The 17,150-nt window shown below is 38.0% G+C and overlaps 1 protein-coding gene across 2 annotated transcripts in view; it reads left to right on the forward strand.

Annotated features, from left to right (window-relative positions):
- The window catches only part of LOC104981610 (monocarboxylate transporter 1-like), a 33,604-nt gene extending 16,689 nt beyond the window's left edge, over positions 1-16,915 (forward strand). For both annotated transcript variants that reach the window (XM_010830791.1, XM_010830790.1), the window contains exons 2-5: positions 7,028-7,288; positions 8,494-8,637; positions 13,050-13,916; positions 16,196-16,915. In XM_010830791.1, the coding sequence (XP_010829093.1) occupies positions 7,072-7,288; positions 8,494-8,637; positions 13,050-13,916; positions 16,196-16,443 (1,476 nt within the window). In that variant the 5' untranslated portion in view covers positions 7,028-7,071 and the 3' untranslated portion in view covers positions 16,444-16,915. The remainder of the gene's footprint in view (positions 1-7,027; positions 7,289-8,493; positions 8,638-13,049; positions 13,917-16,195) is intronic.
- Positions 16,916-17,150: the final 235 nt, after the last annotated feature.

A 17,150-nucleotide genomic window follows, 5' to 3' on the forward strand; every position in this document is an offset into this window, starting at 1 on the left:
TGCATTCTCTTGGCAAAACTCTACTAGCCTTTGCTGTGCTTCATTCTGTACTCCAAGGCCAAATTTGCCTGTTACTCCAGGTGTTTCTTGATTTCCTACTTTTGCATTCCAGTCTCCTATAATGAAAAGGACATCTTTTTTGGGTGTTAGTTCTAAAAGGTCTTATAGGTCTTCATAGAACCAGTCAACTTCAGCTTCTTCAGTGTTACTGGTTGGGCCATAGACTTGGATTACCATAATAGTGAATGGTTTTCCTTGGAGATGAACAGAGATCATTCTGTCATTTTTGAGATTGCATCCAAGTACTGCATTTTGGATTCTTTTGTTGACCATGATGGCCACTCCATTTCTTCTAAGGGATTCCTGCCCACAGTAGTAGATATAATGGTCATCTTAGTTAACTTCACCCATTCCAGTCCATTTTAGTTCACTGATTCCTAGAATATCAATGTTCACTCTTGCCATCTCCTGTTTGACCACTTCCAATATGCCTTGATTCATGGACCTAATATTCCAGGTTCCTATCTTTACAGCATCGGACCTTGCTTCTATCACCAGTCACATCCACAACTGGATGTTGTTTTTGCTTTGGCTCCATCCCTTCATTCTTTCTGGAGTTACTTCTCCACTGATCTCCGGTAGCATATTGGGCACCTACTGACCTGGGGAGTTCCCCTTTCAGTATCCTATCATTTCGCCTTTTCATACTGTTCATGGGGTTCTCAAGTCAAGAATACTGAAGTGGTTTGCCATTCCCTTCTCCAGTGGACCACATTCTGTCAGACCTCTCCACCATGACCCGTCCATCTTGGGTGGCCCCACACGGCATGGTTTTGTTTCATTTAGACAAGGCTGTGGTCTGTGTAATCAGATTGGCTAGTTGTCTGTGATTGTGGTTTCAGTCTGTCTGGCTTCTGATGCCCTCTCTTAGTGCCTATCGTCTTACTTGGGTTTCTCTTGCCTTGGACGTGGGTATCTCTTCACAGCTGCTCCAGCAAAGCACAGCCGCTGCTCTTTACCTTGGACATGGGGTAGCTCCTCTCGGCCACCACCCCTGACCTTGGATGTGGGGGGGTATCTCCTCTCAATAAGATAACAGGTAATTTTTCTTTAGTGGCCATAGAAGCAAGAAGACAATGGGCGAAAATATTCAAAGTGCTGAAAGAAAAAGACTTGTCAACCAAAAATTCTATATCCAACAAAGCTATCTTCCAAAATGAAGGGGAGATTAGGACATTCCCAGATAAAAAGTGAGAGAATTTCTTGTCAGCAAGCTTGCTCTACAAGAAATACCACAGAGTGTCCTTCAGAATGAATTGAAAGGACACTACACAATAACTTGCGTCCACATGGAAAAAAGTTAACTCCACCAGTAACGGCAACTTCATTGGTTAATATACAGTAAGACAGTAAATATATATTTTTTCTTTGTAAACTCATTTTTTTTTGTCTTCAACCCAATTTTAAAACAATAATTATACAACTTTTGATAGGCTTATATAAAGAGGTCATTTGTAAGACAATAGTGCAAAAGGGGATAGTGTACAGGAGCAAAATTTTTGTACATTATTACAATTTAATTGGTATTAAACCAGACTAGATTGTTTTAAGATGTTAATTGTAATTCATAGGACAACCACTAAGAAAATAACCAAAAGCATAATAAAAGAAACAACAAGGTAATTAAAGAGGCACACTAAAAATATATACCTAACATAAAAGAAGGTAGTGATGGAGGACTAGAAAAACAAAAAAGACATGACAGAGAAAACAAATAGTAAAACAGACTCAAGTCCTACCTTATCATTTTTCTTCTTCTTCCCTTTGCTCAGTCGTGTCTGACTCTTTGCAACTCCATGGACAGTAGCCTACCAGGCTCCGCCATCCATGGGATTTTCCAGGCAAGAGTACTGGAGTGGGCTGCCATTTCCTTCTCCAGGGGATCTTCCCAACCCAGGAATCAAACCCCAGTCTCTTGCATTGCAGACAGATGCTTTACCGTCTGAGCCACGAATGTAAATAGATTAAACACTCCAATCAAAGACCAGTGATTGGAAGATTGGATCAAACCTTATGCTATCTACAAGAGACACATTATAGATTCAAAGGCAGACTGACTCAGAGTATACAGATGCAGGGGGAAACAGTAACCAAAGAGACCTAGACATAAATAAGTACATGTTATGATGGTAAAAGGTTAATCCACTATGAAGATATAACAATTATAAACATGTTGTTGTTGTTGTTAGTCACTCAGTGGTGTCTGACTCTTTGTGACCCCATGGACTATGGCCTGGCAGGTTCCTCTGTCCGTGGGATTCTCCAGGCAAGAATACTGGAGTGGGTTGCCATTTCCTTCTCCAAATTATAAACATATATTCACCTAACCACAGAGCCCTAAAATACATAAAGCAAAAACTGACAGAATTAAAGAGAGAAATAGACAACTCAGTAACAATAGTTGAAGATTTCAACAGAACTTCAATAAAATAAGCTTCCCTGGTGGCTCAGAGGGTAAAGCGTCTGCCTGCAATGCAGAAGACCTGGGTTTGATCCCTGGGTCAGGAAGATCCCTTGGAGAAGGAAATGGCAACCCACTCCAGTACTCTTGCCTGGAAAATCCCATGGACAGAGGAGCCTGGTAGACTACGGTTCATGAGTTCGCAAAGAGTTGGACATGACTGAGCTACTTCACTTTTTCAATAAAATAACTAGGCAGAAAATCAACTAAGAAATAGAAGACTTGAACAACCAAGTACATACTGAGTATAAACTAAATAAATCTAACAAACATCCATAGAATATTTTATCTAACAACAGCAGAAAACACATTCTTCTCAAGTAACATACAGAACATTTTCCAGGATAGACCATCCTTAGGCCATAAAACATGTCTCAGTACATTTGAAAGGACTGAGTATGTTCTCTGATTATAGTGAAATAAAATCAGGAATGAATAGCAAAAGAAAATTTGTGAAATGAACAAATATGTGAAAATTGTCAACACATTCCTAAATAACCAGTGGTGGTTCACAGGATGAATTGTAAAAAAAAAAATTAGGAAACACACTGAGATGAATGAAAACAAATGCAAAATATCAAAGGTTCTGGAATACAGCTAAAACAGTGCTTAGCAGGAAATCAATAGCTATATACATCTATATTTAAAAACAGAGAAAATCTCAATAACGGAAACTTTTACCATAAGAAATGTGGGGAGAAAAGGGCAAATTAAATGTAAGCAAACGGGGAAAGAAATAATAAAGGTTAGAACAGAAATAAACTAGAAAGTACAAAAAGTCAATAAAACCAAGTTTGATTGTTTGATAAAAATCAATAAAATTGACAAACTTTTAGCCAGACTAACCAAGAAGAGAAAAGACTCAAATTACTCAAGTCAGAAATGCAAGATACAGTAGGTATAGTAAAGAATTAACCTTATGAAAAACAAGGAATATGATCTCTAGCCCTCTGAAAAGTCCTGTCTGATAAGAGTGTCTTTGCTAGGCCTTTTAGCCATATTGTCTTTTTTCCAATCTCCAAAAGAGCTGGAGACTAACACTCAGCAGTCATGTGGGCAGTGTGTGATCAAGTCCCATTAAATTCTAGACACTAAAAGCTTAGGTGAGCTTCCCTGGTTGGTGATACTCTGTATTGTCACACATTGTGACTGGGAGAAGGTGATGCTTCCATGACTTCATGGAAAGAGGATGATCAAAACCTCCCCACTTGAACCTCTCCCAAACCCTACCCTGTGCATTTCTTCTGGTGGCTAATTTCAGCCTGTGTCCTTTCCCCTGTATCATGGGTATAATAGCTTTCAGTGAATTCTGTGAGTCCTGTAGAATTGCCAAACCTGACTGTGAAACCACCTCCCACCACACACCCGCACCTCCAATGCCTAAACTTGCAGATGGTGTTAGAAGTGAGGTCGATTTTGTGAGGCCTGTTCCCTCTAATCGTACTCTTGAAACTCTTCATGGCATTGTTGCTGTTTAGCCTGTAAGTCATGTCTGCCTCTCGCAACCTCATGGACTGTAGCCTGCCAGGCTCCTCTGCCCATGGATTTCCCAGACAAGAATGCCGAAGTGCGTTGCCATTCCTTTCTTCAGGAGATCTTCCTGACCCAAGGATTGAACCCATGTCTCCTGTATTAGCAGGTGGATTCTTTACCACTGAGCAACTCTTCATATATCACTACTAATCTTACAGAAATAAAAAGGGGATTATAAAGGGATACTATGAACAATTGCAGACCAACAAATTAGATAACCTAAATGAAATAAATACATTTATAGAAAGACAAACTGTTAAAGGACTCAAGTTAGATATAGACAATCTGTATATACCTATAGAAAGTAAAAAGATTGACATAATCATCACACACACCAAAAAAAAAACTACCCACAAAGAAAACCTGAAGCCTAGATGGCTTCACTGGTGAATTCTATGAAACATTTAAAGAACAAACACAACTCTTACAAATTGTTCCAAAGAACAGAACACCTCCCAACTTGTTTTTTGAAGCCAGAATTACCCTGAAACCAAAATCAGACATCACAAGAGGAGAAAACTACACATCCCTTGTAAACGTGGACACACAAATCTTCAACAAAATATGAGCAAACAGAATCCAACAACATTTAAAATGGGTTATATATCATGACGAACTGGGACTTATCTCAGGAGTACAGGAATTCGTAAGTGGGTCAAAATTTAAAAGAGTCAGTCAAACCACACTGTATTAATAGAATAAAGGTCCCAAACCACAAGGTCATCTTAATAGATGCATAACAAAGCATTTGCCACAGACCAATGTCCTTCTGATGCTGAAGCTCCAATACTTTGGCCACCTGATACAAACAGCTGACTCATTGGAAAAGACCCTGATGCTGGGAAAGATTGAAGGCAGGAGGAGAAGGGGACGACAGAGGATGAGATGGTTGGATGGCGTCACCCACTTGATGGACATGAGTTTGAGCAAGCTCCGGGAGTTGGTGATGAACAGGGAGGCCTGGGGTGCTACAGTCCATTGGGTTGCAGAGTTGGACACGACTGAGTGACTGAACTGAACTGAACTGAACATCCTTCTTGATAAAAATACTCAACAACCAGGAATAAATAGAAGGAAACTTCCCAAACTTAATAAAGTTAAAGTTACTCACACAGTCGTGTCTGACTCTTTGCGATCCCATGGACTATAGCCCACCAGGCTCCTCCGTCCATGGAATTCTCCAGGCAAGAGTACCGGAGTGGGTTGCCATTTCCTTCTCCAGGGGATCTTCCTGACCCAGGGATCAAACCTGGGTCTCCTGCATTGCACGTGGATTCTTTACCATCTGAGCTAAAGGGCATCTACAAAAACCCACAGCTAACAGCATACTTAATGGTAAAATACTGAAAGCTTTCTTTCTAAGGTCAGAAACAAGATGAGGATGTTTGCTTTCACCACATGTACTGGAGGTTTTAGCCGAGGAATTAGGCAATGAAAGAGATGTAAAATTATCACAGATTACATGCTTTTGTAAATAGAAAATCCTGAGAAATCCACAGATACTTAGGTAAGCCTATTAGAACTAATAAATGAGTTTGGCGAATTTGCAGGCTGCAAAATTAACATCAAAAAATCAGTTTCTAGACATTAGCAATGAAAAATCCAAAAGTGATATTCAGAAAACAATTTGATTTACAATATCATTAAAAAATAATATTTAGCAATAAAATTGCTAATGGGTACAGGGTTTCTTTCACGGGTGATAAAAATGCTTGATATTAGTGATGATAGTTGATAGTTCTGTGAATATACTGAAAACCACTCACATATAAAGTTTTAAGTTTTATATGTGAATTATATCTCAGTAAAGCTATTATTTAAGCAAATAAGTTGTGTCTTTATACACCAGCAACTAATAGAAAATTATTTTTTATAACTACTATCTATAAGAGTAATAAAAAGTCTAACAAAAGTTTGCAAACTCTGGGAGTTTTATAATTTTATAAAGGTTTTAGAAACTTCTATAAAAGTTTTATTTTAAAAACTTAGTCTTTTAGCTTCTCAAGCAGAACTCTTTCTGAGTTTTTTTTTTTTTTTAATCACTACAGCATCACTTTCTAAATTATATTTGAAGTGTTTAGTTAGAATGTGAGCTATTTAAAAGTTAATTTCTATGGAGAGGAAGGTAGAATTTGTATTAAAAAGGAATAGTGAAATGTGATATTGTTATTGTTAACCATTTTATATCATTTATATCATATTGTCATTGTACAGTATCAATATTGTACTAGATCTCTCCAGGTAATGTTAGGGTGGCCAGAAATGTGTATGATAACATATCGTTGTTGTTAATTTTGACTTAAAATAGAATCCGGTTTAAGTAAATCCAAGGAGAACTTAATTTCTCTAGACTGGTAAATCTGCTCTTCTCCCACCTGCTGGTAATTCATAATCATATTAAATTTCTTTTTCTAGCTATGTTTTTCACTAATGCTGGGGCTTAAGAAAAAGTGAAATCTTTGGTTTAAAACTACTAGTCTCTGATATCAGGATTCATTTTGCAGATTTAAACTGTATTGGCTAGCTATCATTTAGGAATCTTTCTAGTCACATATGGAGACTTCCCTGGTGGTTCAGACGACGGTAAAGCGTCTGTCTACAATGCGGGAGACCTGGGTTCGATCGGAAAAGGCAACCCACTCCAGTACTCTTGCCTAGAAAATCCCATGGACAGAGGAGCCTGGTGTCCATGGGGTCGCAAAGAGTCGGACACGACTGAGCAACTTCACTTTCCCTTTCTAGTCACATAATAGTAAAACAACAAAAAACTTAAGTCTAAGCATCTGGATGAAAAACAAACTTTACTGAGATAACTTTCCAGCCCATTAAATGAGAATCTAATGTTTGACCTTTTATTTAGAAAATTTAGGCTATATGCCTTTATTTATTTATTTCATAAATGTAAGGGATTTTCTGGAAGTGCTTTGGTATTGATCTGCTTGTTCTGTACTGTTTTTATTTCATACCCTTTAGATATCTGGATTTGAACTGGATTTTAGAGTTCATCTTTACTTACAATGCCACCATCAAATGGAGGTCCAGCTGGATATACCCCACCAGATGGAGGCTGGGGGTGGGCAGTAGTAGTTGGAGCTTTCATTTCCATTGGCTTCGCTTGTGCATTTGGCAAATCTATTAGTGTATTTTACAAAGAAATTGGAGAAATATTTAAAGCCAGCACCAGCGAAGTGTCATGGTTATCTTCCATCGTGTTTGCTGTCATGTACGCTGGAGGTAAGTACCCATGAAGGCTTGCTCTTTTAACTTTCAGTGGGTAGACAGAAGTTCTGTATTAAGTACTTTTTGCTCTTGATATCTTTATCAGTAAAAATAATTGAAATGTTAGTTATTGGAGTTATGGGATTAGAATCATATTTTTCACTCTAACAATGAAACATAGCAATCGTGTGCTCTGTTGGTTCACTTATAATATAAAACAGTGTCATTATAAAGGATAGCTTTCTTTAAAAATATGTTTTGTGTTGGCTGCTGGGTATAGACAGGTAATTGATATTTGTACTTTAATCATATATCCTGTAAGCTTGCTAAACTCTTACTTCCAGTAGTTTATTGGTAGATTTCTTCTTCAAAAATTTTAGATAGACAAACAAATCTTCTACAAATACTGATACTTTGGTTTCTTCCTTTTCTCACACCTTTTTTCCTCCTGTCTTACTGCACTGGCTTGGACCTCCAGTATAATGTTGAAGAAAAGTGGTGATGGTAGGCATTCTTATTTTGTAGGCCTGTTTTGGTTTTTGTTATTTTCTATGAGAAACAATATTTTAGGTAGTTTGTAGTAAATATGCCCTTAAGTCAGAAGTATGATCAGATTGGCTCATATATCTCATCAGTCGTGTATGTTTAAATTCCATCTAAAATTTTAAAACAAGGACTTCCCTGGTGGTCCAGTGGCTAAGACTTCATGCTCCCAGGGCAGGGGGCCCAGGTTCAACCCTGGTCAGGGAACTAGATCCCACATGCCACAACTTAAAGAGTTCATATGCTGCAACTAAGACCCAGAGCAACCAAATACATAAATTAAAATATCTTTTAAAAAATTTAAAATAAGCAAACTTGCTACATATATGTGGATAATATCCTAGATATATGAAGAATCCTATAAGCACTTATAATCAGAGTACTTGCAGCCTCTTCTGCCTTAAAAGAGTTAGCTTATGGTCTTTCATACTTCAGTTAAAACCCATCTAACATGTCCTAGGTATATAGAAGATGTATAATCAATACTATATTTTTTTTCCATAAGACAAACCTGTGACTCTGAAATAAAGATAGAAGGCAATATTCTTTAGCACTATCTTCTATCTGTTTATTTTCTGGGATGGCATGCTGTCATGTCAATAATGGTATGAGCAGGTGTGGATGGGAGGGCTGGGCTTCTCCTCTATATTGTTACTAACCTGTCTGTTCTCTCATAGGTCCTATCAGCAGTGTCCTGGTGAATAAATATGGCAGTCGCCCCGTCATGATTCTTGGTGGCTGCTTGTCAGGCTGTGGCTTGATTGCAGCTTCCTTCTGTAGCACTGTGATGCAACTTTACCTTTGTATCGGAGTTATTGTAGGTGAGTTGTACTAATGCCTTTTCAGGCAATAATTTCTTTGTGGACTATTTATAGCATCTATTTGCCAATTCTTTTGAAAAATGAAAATTCTTTGTTAGAAAATTACTAGGTCACTATGTTTTAGAGCTGTTGATACATTAATTTAATAGTATTAGAAAAGCAGTCTTTAAAGAAAGTTCACATTAAGTGTAAAAGTAATCACACTTAATGAGTGATTATTTTTTATTGAATGAATACAGTGAAAGAGAATTCTTTTTCTTTCTTTCTTTTTTTTTTTTATAAAGAAGATAGCAGTGATAGGTAAAAAGTTGTTGAAAGGGAGGTCATTAACCATTCCACTCGTTTCCCCTTCTGCCTAAGAAGACACTGGCTCAAATTGGAGAAAGAGAGAATGTCAGATACATAGAAGGAGTTTTCTGATAGAAAAGCCAGATACATTTCAAAGGATAAAGGGCACACATGGGAAAACTCCATTTCTAACAGCTAAATTTAAAAAACAGAACTGCTGAATATAAATACTGTCAACACCCAAAGCTCTACAGTTCAGAGAAAACTACCATTAATATTTTGATAACATGGTGGGTGAGGGATAAACTGGGAGATTGGGATTGACATATGCACACTTCTATGTGTAAAGAAGATAAATTTATAATAATCTGCTGTATAGAACAGGGAACTCTACTCAATACTCTGTACTGGCATATATGGGAAAGAATCTTAAAAAAAAAACAGGAGTAGATGTGTGTACATGTATAACGATTCACTTTGCTGATTCACTTTGCTGTACACCTGGAACTAACACAACATTGTAAATCAACTATACTCCAATAAGATTTATTTAAAAAACATTTTGTCCAGTATCGTGCATCGAACCTGGACTTAAAAAAAAAAAGAAAAAAAAAGAAAAAGAAAAAAAAAAGAAAAATATTTTTATGCCATATCCACTGATTTTTCTACAGTTTTCTATATTCTTTCTAAAAACAAAACAAAAATTTTTGTTTTAAAAATTCTTCTATACACATAGAACTTTTAGAACAAAAAGGGATGAGATTAAGTGAAGTAAGTCAAAGACAAATGTTGTGATATCACTTATATGTGGAATCTAATTTTTAAAAATTATACAAATGAACTTATTTACAGAAACAGACTTATAGATATTGGAAAAAACTTATGGTGACCAAAGGGGAAATGTTGAGGGGTAGGGGATAAATCAGGAGCTTGGGATGAACATACACACAGTACTGTATTTAAGAAAGATAATGAACAAGGACAATAACACAAGGAATTCTACTCAGTACTCTGTGCTAACCTGTAAGAGAAAAAAAATCTTAAAAAGAATGAATATATGTATATGTAAAACTGAATCACTTTGCTGTACACCTGAAACTAACAAAATTGTTATACTCCAATAAAGTTAAAATTTTTTTAAAGGGATATTGTTGTTCAGTTACTAAGTCATGTCCAACTCTTTGTGACCCCATGGACTGCAGCTCACCAGGCTTCCCTATCCTTCACTATCTACCAGAGTTTGTGCAAACTCTTGTCCCTTAAGTCAGTGATGCCGTCTAACCATCTCATCTTCTGTTACCCCTTTCTCTTCCTGTCCTCAGTCTTTCCCAGCATCAGGGTCTTTTCCAATGAGCTGGCTCTTTGCATCAGGTGGCCAAAGTATTGGAGCATCAGTTTAAGCATAAGTCCTTCCAATGAATATTCAGGATAGATTTCCTTTAGGATTGACTGGTTTGATATCCTTGGCATCCAGTTCTTTGGCACTCAGCTTTCTTTATGGTCCAGTTCTCACATCCATACATGACTACTGGGAAAACCATAGCTTTGACTATATGGACCTTTGTCAGCAAAGTGATGTTTCTGCTTTTTGATATACTGTCTAGGTTTGTCATAGCTTTGCTTCCAAGAAGCAAGTATCTTTTAATTTCATGGCTGCAGTCACCATTCCAAAGTCATTTTGGAGCCCAGGAAAATAAAATCTGTCACAGTTTCCACTTTTCCCCCTTGTATTTGCTGCAAAGTGATGGAGCCAGATGCCATGATCTTCGTCTTTTGAATGTTGGGTTATAAGCCAGCTTTTTCACTCTGGCTGAGGTGAAAGATGAGGCGAAAGACCCTAATCTAGAGGCTCTAAAGTTTCTCTTTCCTTTCTGCCATTAGAGTGGCATCCTCTGCATATCTGAGATTGTGATAATTCTCCCAGCAATCTTGATTCAATCTTTTGAGTCATCCAGCCCAGGATTTCGTATGATGTGCTCTGCATATAAGTTAAATAAGCAGGGTGACAATATATAGCCTTGACATACTCCTTTCCCAATTTTGAACCAGTCTGTTGTTCCATGTCAGTTCTATTGTTGCATCTTGACCTGCATACAGGTTTCTCAGGAGGCAGGTAAGGTGGGCTCGTATTCCCATCTCTTTAAGAATTTTCCAATTTGTTGTGATCTACACAGTCAAAGACTTTACTATAGTCAATGAAGCAGAAATAGATGTTTTACTGGAATTCCCTTGCTTTCTCTATTATCCAATAAATATTGGCAATTTGATCTCTGGTTCCTCTGCCTTTTCTAAACCCAGCTTGTACATATGGAAGTTCTCAGTTCATGTACTGCTGAAGCCTAACTTGAAGGATTTTGAGTGTTATTTTGCTAGCATGTGAAATGAGCACAATTATACAGTAATTTAGACATTCTTTGGCATTTCCCTTCTTTGGGATTGGAATGAAAACTGACCAGATTATGTGAAATGTTTGTAACCAGTTTTTTTTACTTAGTAATACATCATGTACATATTAATAGTTTCCCCATCTCAGTAAATATACTTTAGCAGCTATTATTTTTTCACTGGATAGATGTACTATAATTTATTTCACTTTAATTGAAGGACATTTAGATTGTTTGTATTTTCACTCTTAATAAACAGTGTTTGTATGAGAGTGCCTCTGTATGCATCTTTGAAAAGGATAATTTTCTTTGGATAAATTTGGAGAAGTGCAATTGCTGGGGGAAGAAAAGGTTTTGGATACGATTGGTCAAGTACTCTTTTAGAAAGGTTTTAATAATTTACAGCCCCACCTGCAGGACCTGAGATAATACTAATAATAGGTAATTATCTTTTTAAATCTATACTTTTACTGCATTAAATTCTTAAATATTTAAATATTTTAATTCATCTGGAATATCTGAATAACACAAAGAAGGAATAGAACTTTATTTGTTCCCATGTGGTTATTCAACCTGTTCATTATTTCATGTCATTAATTTACTCAGCAACTATTCATTGAGTCCCTAACTATATGCCAGGCACTGGTTCAAGCTCTGTGGGGAGACCAACATGACAAGCAAAATTCCTGATCTTTAGTGGAGGGAATCAGACAATAAACAGGCCAACAAATAAGTGAATAAATAAGAAAAATTCAGGTAGTAATAAGGGCTTTGCAAAGACTTAAAACAGAATTTGATAGAGAAGGATCGAATGTTCCCTAAAGGGAAGGAGATTGTGATTTTGAGTTGAGATCTGAATGATAGCCAGGAGAAGGCTCTGTGGAAACCTAGAGTAATAGTTCCACTTTGCACAAAAAGAACAGACTGAAGTGAGGGCAGGGAGGTAGGTGTGAGCCAAGTCATAGGACTTCTTAATCCAGAGTGAAAAGTTATGGACAGGCAGTCATTAGAGAGATGGAAATGGGCAAGCACCCTAACCTGGTTTACCTTGTAGAAAAGCAAGTTTGGAAGACCACTTAAAAGGTTATCAGTATAGTTACTGTCCCAACCCCATTAGCTGAAAAACCCATTTTTTCCCTATTAATTTAAATGTATCTTTTGGTTCTATTTCTGGACTTTCTTCCCACTTTTAGAAATCAGTTTTTCAATTTTGAGTAAGTGTTCTGTTCTATTACTGTAGCTGTACAATATGTTTATTTATTTGTGAGGGTAGGCCCACCAATTATTTATCCTTTTCCAATACTTCTAATACATTTGTAATTATGAAATTGGACAAAGAATCTCTATTGTTCTTTTTGTTGCTAAAGTGAAAAGAATTGTTTTTAATAATATACATTTTTTAGGGACTTCCCTGGTGATGCAGCGGTTAAGATTCCACACTTCCACTGTTGGGGGCATGAGTTCAATCCCTGTTCAGGGCACTAAGATCCTGCAAACCACATGGCATGCCACACACACACACACACACTCACACGTGTATGTGTGTGTATAAATCTAGTATTTGCTGCATAAAGAGATTTTATGTCTGTATTTATTTGATAATAGTCCACTTCATGACCCACTAGTTATAATAGCCTCTCATGATTTTGACCTCTTTCCATGTCAATTCTTTCCCTAGTTAATCATTTCCAAATATGTTTCTGATAGTATGTGACTCTTTTTTTCCTCTCCTCTCCCCAGGTCTTGGGCTTGCCTTCAACTTAAATCCAGCTTTGACCATCATTGGCAAGTATTTCTACAAGAAGCGGCCGTTAGCAAGTGGACTAGCCATGGCAGGCAGCCCTGTGTTCCTCTCTGCCATGGCCCCCCTCAACCAGGCTCTTTTTGCTACCTTTGGCTGGAGAGGAAGCTTCCTAATTCTGGGGGGCCTCCTACTAAACTGCTGTGTGGCTGGAGCCCTGATGAGACCAATAGGGCCCAAGCCAACCACTACAGAGAAAGAGAAGTCTAAAGAATTCCTTCAGGAAGCTGGAAAACGTGATACAAACAAGGGGGCAGGTAATCCAAAGACAGGAGTTAATGGCGGAAACTCCCCAAAGGAGAAACAATCACTTTTTCAAAGAGTTAACAAACTTTTGGACCTATCCCTGTTGAAGCACAGAGGCTTCCTGCTGTACCTCTCTGGGAATATGATCGTGTCTTTTGGGGTGGCTACGCCTTTAGTCTTTATTAGCAATTACGCCAAGAGTCAACGTTACTCTAATGAGAAGGCTGCCTTCCTTCTTTCCATTCTGGCTTTTGTTGACATGGTAGCCAGACCTTGTATGGGATTTGTAGCCAACACAAAGTGGGTAAGACCACGGATTCAGTACTTTTTGGCTGCTTCTATTACCATGAACGGAGTATGTCATATGCTAGTACCTTTATCTTCCAGCTACATAGGGTTCTGTGTCTACTCGGGATTCCTTGGATTTGCTTTTGGGTGGTTTGGTGCCGTACTGTTTGAAACACTGATGGACCTTGTGGGACCCCAGAGATTCTCCAGTGCTGTGGGATTGGTGACCATTGTGGAGTGCTGTCCTGTCCTCCTGGGACCACCAGTTTTAGGTACAGTATGTCTCCCAGTTTCTATGGTTCTATTAACATAAAACAGGCAGAGAAGATTGGGACGGTGATGGAAAGCAGAAGTCAGTGGGCTGCTTGATAGTCCTCATTTCTGTACCCTCAGGGCTGACACAGTGCTTGGCACAGCATAATTGCTCAAATACTTATAGAACTGAATTAAAGTGAAGCATCAAGCTGAAAGAGGAATAAAAAGCTATTATAGCTATTATAAATTTAAGTATTTCTAATAATTTTCCTGATTTAAAAAAATCCTAACATTTATTGTAGAAAAATGTATAACTACCTTTAAAATACTGTTGGTGATTTCTTTTTAATTGTGGAATTTATTTCAAAAGTAATATTTAAAATAATAACAGTAGGTAGCAGATGAGGGCTCACAGTATACCAGGGACTGTCCTAATCATTTCTATATTCTGTCATATATTGCAAGACTATGATGTCAGACTATTATTGTTCCCACTTTAAAGAAATAGAGGCTTTTGAAAGTGAAATAACTTGCCCAGGATCACATAGCTAAGAAGTGACCATAAAACCTGAGGTATTATTCTCTCAGTCAGTGCTAAGCAGTTTACATTTTTAAATTATCGGTAATACAACATACAACAATAATTTGGACTTCTGGATGTGATGCATGTTTTTGAGATTATGCACTATAAAGTTAAGAAGGACACATAATGAAAGACCCACTACTGACCTGTCAAAACTTTTCCACCTTCTCTCCTCCATAAGCTCTTACAGAAACACAAATGAACTTTTTTGGCCAACCCAGTATATCTAAGGAGGTTCCAAATCCTGTGCTTTTTTGCTTCTTAAATCTCTTTCTAATCCGCTCATTTTTTCCTCCATCACTACTACTGCTCTTATCCTGGTCTCTGATCTTCTATCAGTAGCCTTCTAACTTTACCCATATCCACTCTAGCTGTTCTCCAGTCTCTTAGGACACTCCAGTTGCTTCCCGCGTTCTTAGGGTGAAGATGAAATTCCCTACTATGGCTCCCGGTTCCTGCATGGCCTGGCCCACCTTCTCCAGACTCATTTCCTACCACCCAGTTTGCTCTCTGTGGTCCCCTCTCACACCTGGTGTTTCCCCATACCACCTGCCTTGGCACTGGCTGTTCTCTGCCCGGATCCTTTTCCCATCTCCTTTCTCTTAGATTAACTCTTATCCTCCTGTAAGTCTTGGTTAAGTTTACACTTTAAAAAAGCCTTCCTGACCCTCCTTGCTAGCCCCAAACCCCTATTATCTGCCTTCAAACACACCTGTAGCACTGGTCACAGTCTGTGTGGTTATTGGATTAACATTTCTCTTCTCCACTGAACTGTTATCGCCTTTGCTGTCTCTCAACTCAGGGCTTAGCAGACCCAGGGCTGTATTGATATATAGAAACTAAGTATTGCTGAGTGAGTGATGCCCTGCATTGGAAAACCATATGGAATCATATTTGAATTGGTTATGATAGCCTTTATATGTGTCAAGTTTTCCAAAGTTTATTTCTTAATACTAGTTTGATGAGTTGCTAATAAATTTTACTATAACGAGGATTAAATAAGTTTCTTTAATATCAGACCTCATAAAAACTTGAATAGAAAAGACTATGATATGTCATTTCCAAATTTACTTGACTGTGCAAATGTTAGGGAGGTAGCCTGAAGCAAAGAAGTTATGGGTGCACGCCTCAGAGTCAGACTCCTGGGTTTAAAGCCAACTTGTTTCACTTAAAGCTTTGTGACCGTGGATGACTTCCTTAAAGTTTCTGTACTTCAGTTTTTATGTTATACAGTGGGAATGATGATAGAATCTTCCTGTTTTGAGGTTAGAATGGTGGAAAGTATGGCTGTTAGTTAATGTTTTAGCAGAGGGTGAGCGTTCCCAGGAATGCTCTTTGGGAAATGCTGATGTCGGAAAGAGTGCATTGGCCTGGGAGACTGGAATTAGCTCTGTGGCCTTGGTCAAGACTCCTAAACCTCTTTTGAGCAAATTTTTCCATTGGATATTGAGAGAATTGATTCTAAGTGATCTCCAGGACTTTCTCAATTCAAATTTGCCAAGATTTAATTATTTTCAAGTTGCTAAAGATAACAGAATGTGCAGGGACACCCCAAAATCAGTGTTACATCATAAACAAAAGATCATACAATTTTGAGCAGTTTCTTTTTAGACTAATTTGCCATTTATAGGCTCTTTGAAAGGATCCTTAACCTTTATTTGGGAAAGGGTATAATTGTTTACCCACATAACTTTTTTTTTTGGACATCCTTAGGTCGTCTCAATGACATATATGGAGACTATAAATACACATATTGGGCATGTGGCATAATCCTTATTGTCTCTGGCATCTATCTCTTCATCGGCCTGGGCATCAATTACCGACTTGAGGCTGAAGAACAAAAGGCAGAAGAGAAACAGAAAAAGGAAAGTAAAGAGATGCAACCAAAGGAAGTTATTCAAGCTACTCAGTCTCCAGAACTGAAAGGCACAGCAGAAGGACCAAAAGAGGAGGAACTCTGAGGCTGAAATCAGGGAGGAACAGAAGCTTTGGCCCAAAGATATATGAAAAATACTACTGAATCATGTTCTGCTCTTGGTGCTTACCATGGACAGTGGACACTTGTGTGGAAGTCAGACCAGCTGTTCACTGATGGAACTTTTATTCCTTCCTTTACACCCACTTACAAGTCACACTTTTTAGGGGCAAGGGACATTTGCAAAAGGTGACAGAAGGAAATAGCTTTTATTTGAAGTCATATTTATTAAGGTATGTTTATATACTGTTCACACTCCTTTTATAAAGTATCATGAATTTTGACAAAGTTCTTTTGTCAAATAACTACCATTCCAATGTAGAACATTTCGAACAGCCCAGATAATTCCCTTCTGCTCCTTTGCAGTCAATCCTCTCCTTAACTAAAGCACCTGGTACCTGCTTCCCCTATGCCTGAATGCTCAGTAGTGTCAACTCTTTGGGATCCCATGGACTATATAGCCCACCAGGCTCCTGTGTCCATGGGATTCTCTGGAGTGGGTTGCCATGCCCTCCTCCAGGGGATCTGCCCCACCCAATTCTTATCTCTTGCATCTCCTGCATTGACAGGCAGATTCTTTACCACTGTGCCACCTGGGAAGTCTGTATGGAATGACATAGTATGTAACTGTGGCATGATAGCATATATTTGATCTTTATCCTCAGGTCCTGGTATACAGCTCCTAGAACCCTT

The sequence above is a fragment of the Bison bison genome, unplaced genomic scaffold (genome assembly GCF_000754665.1).
Source record: "Bison bison bison isolate TAMUID 2011002044 unplaced genomic scaffold, Bison_UMD1.0 scf7180017864519, whole genome shotgun sequence".
Classification (NCBI taxonomy): domain Eukaryota; kingdom Metazoa; phylum Chordata; class Mammalia; order Artiodactyla; family Bovidae; genus Bison; species Bison bison.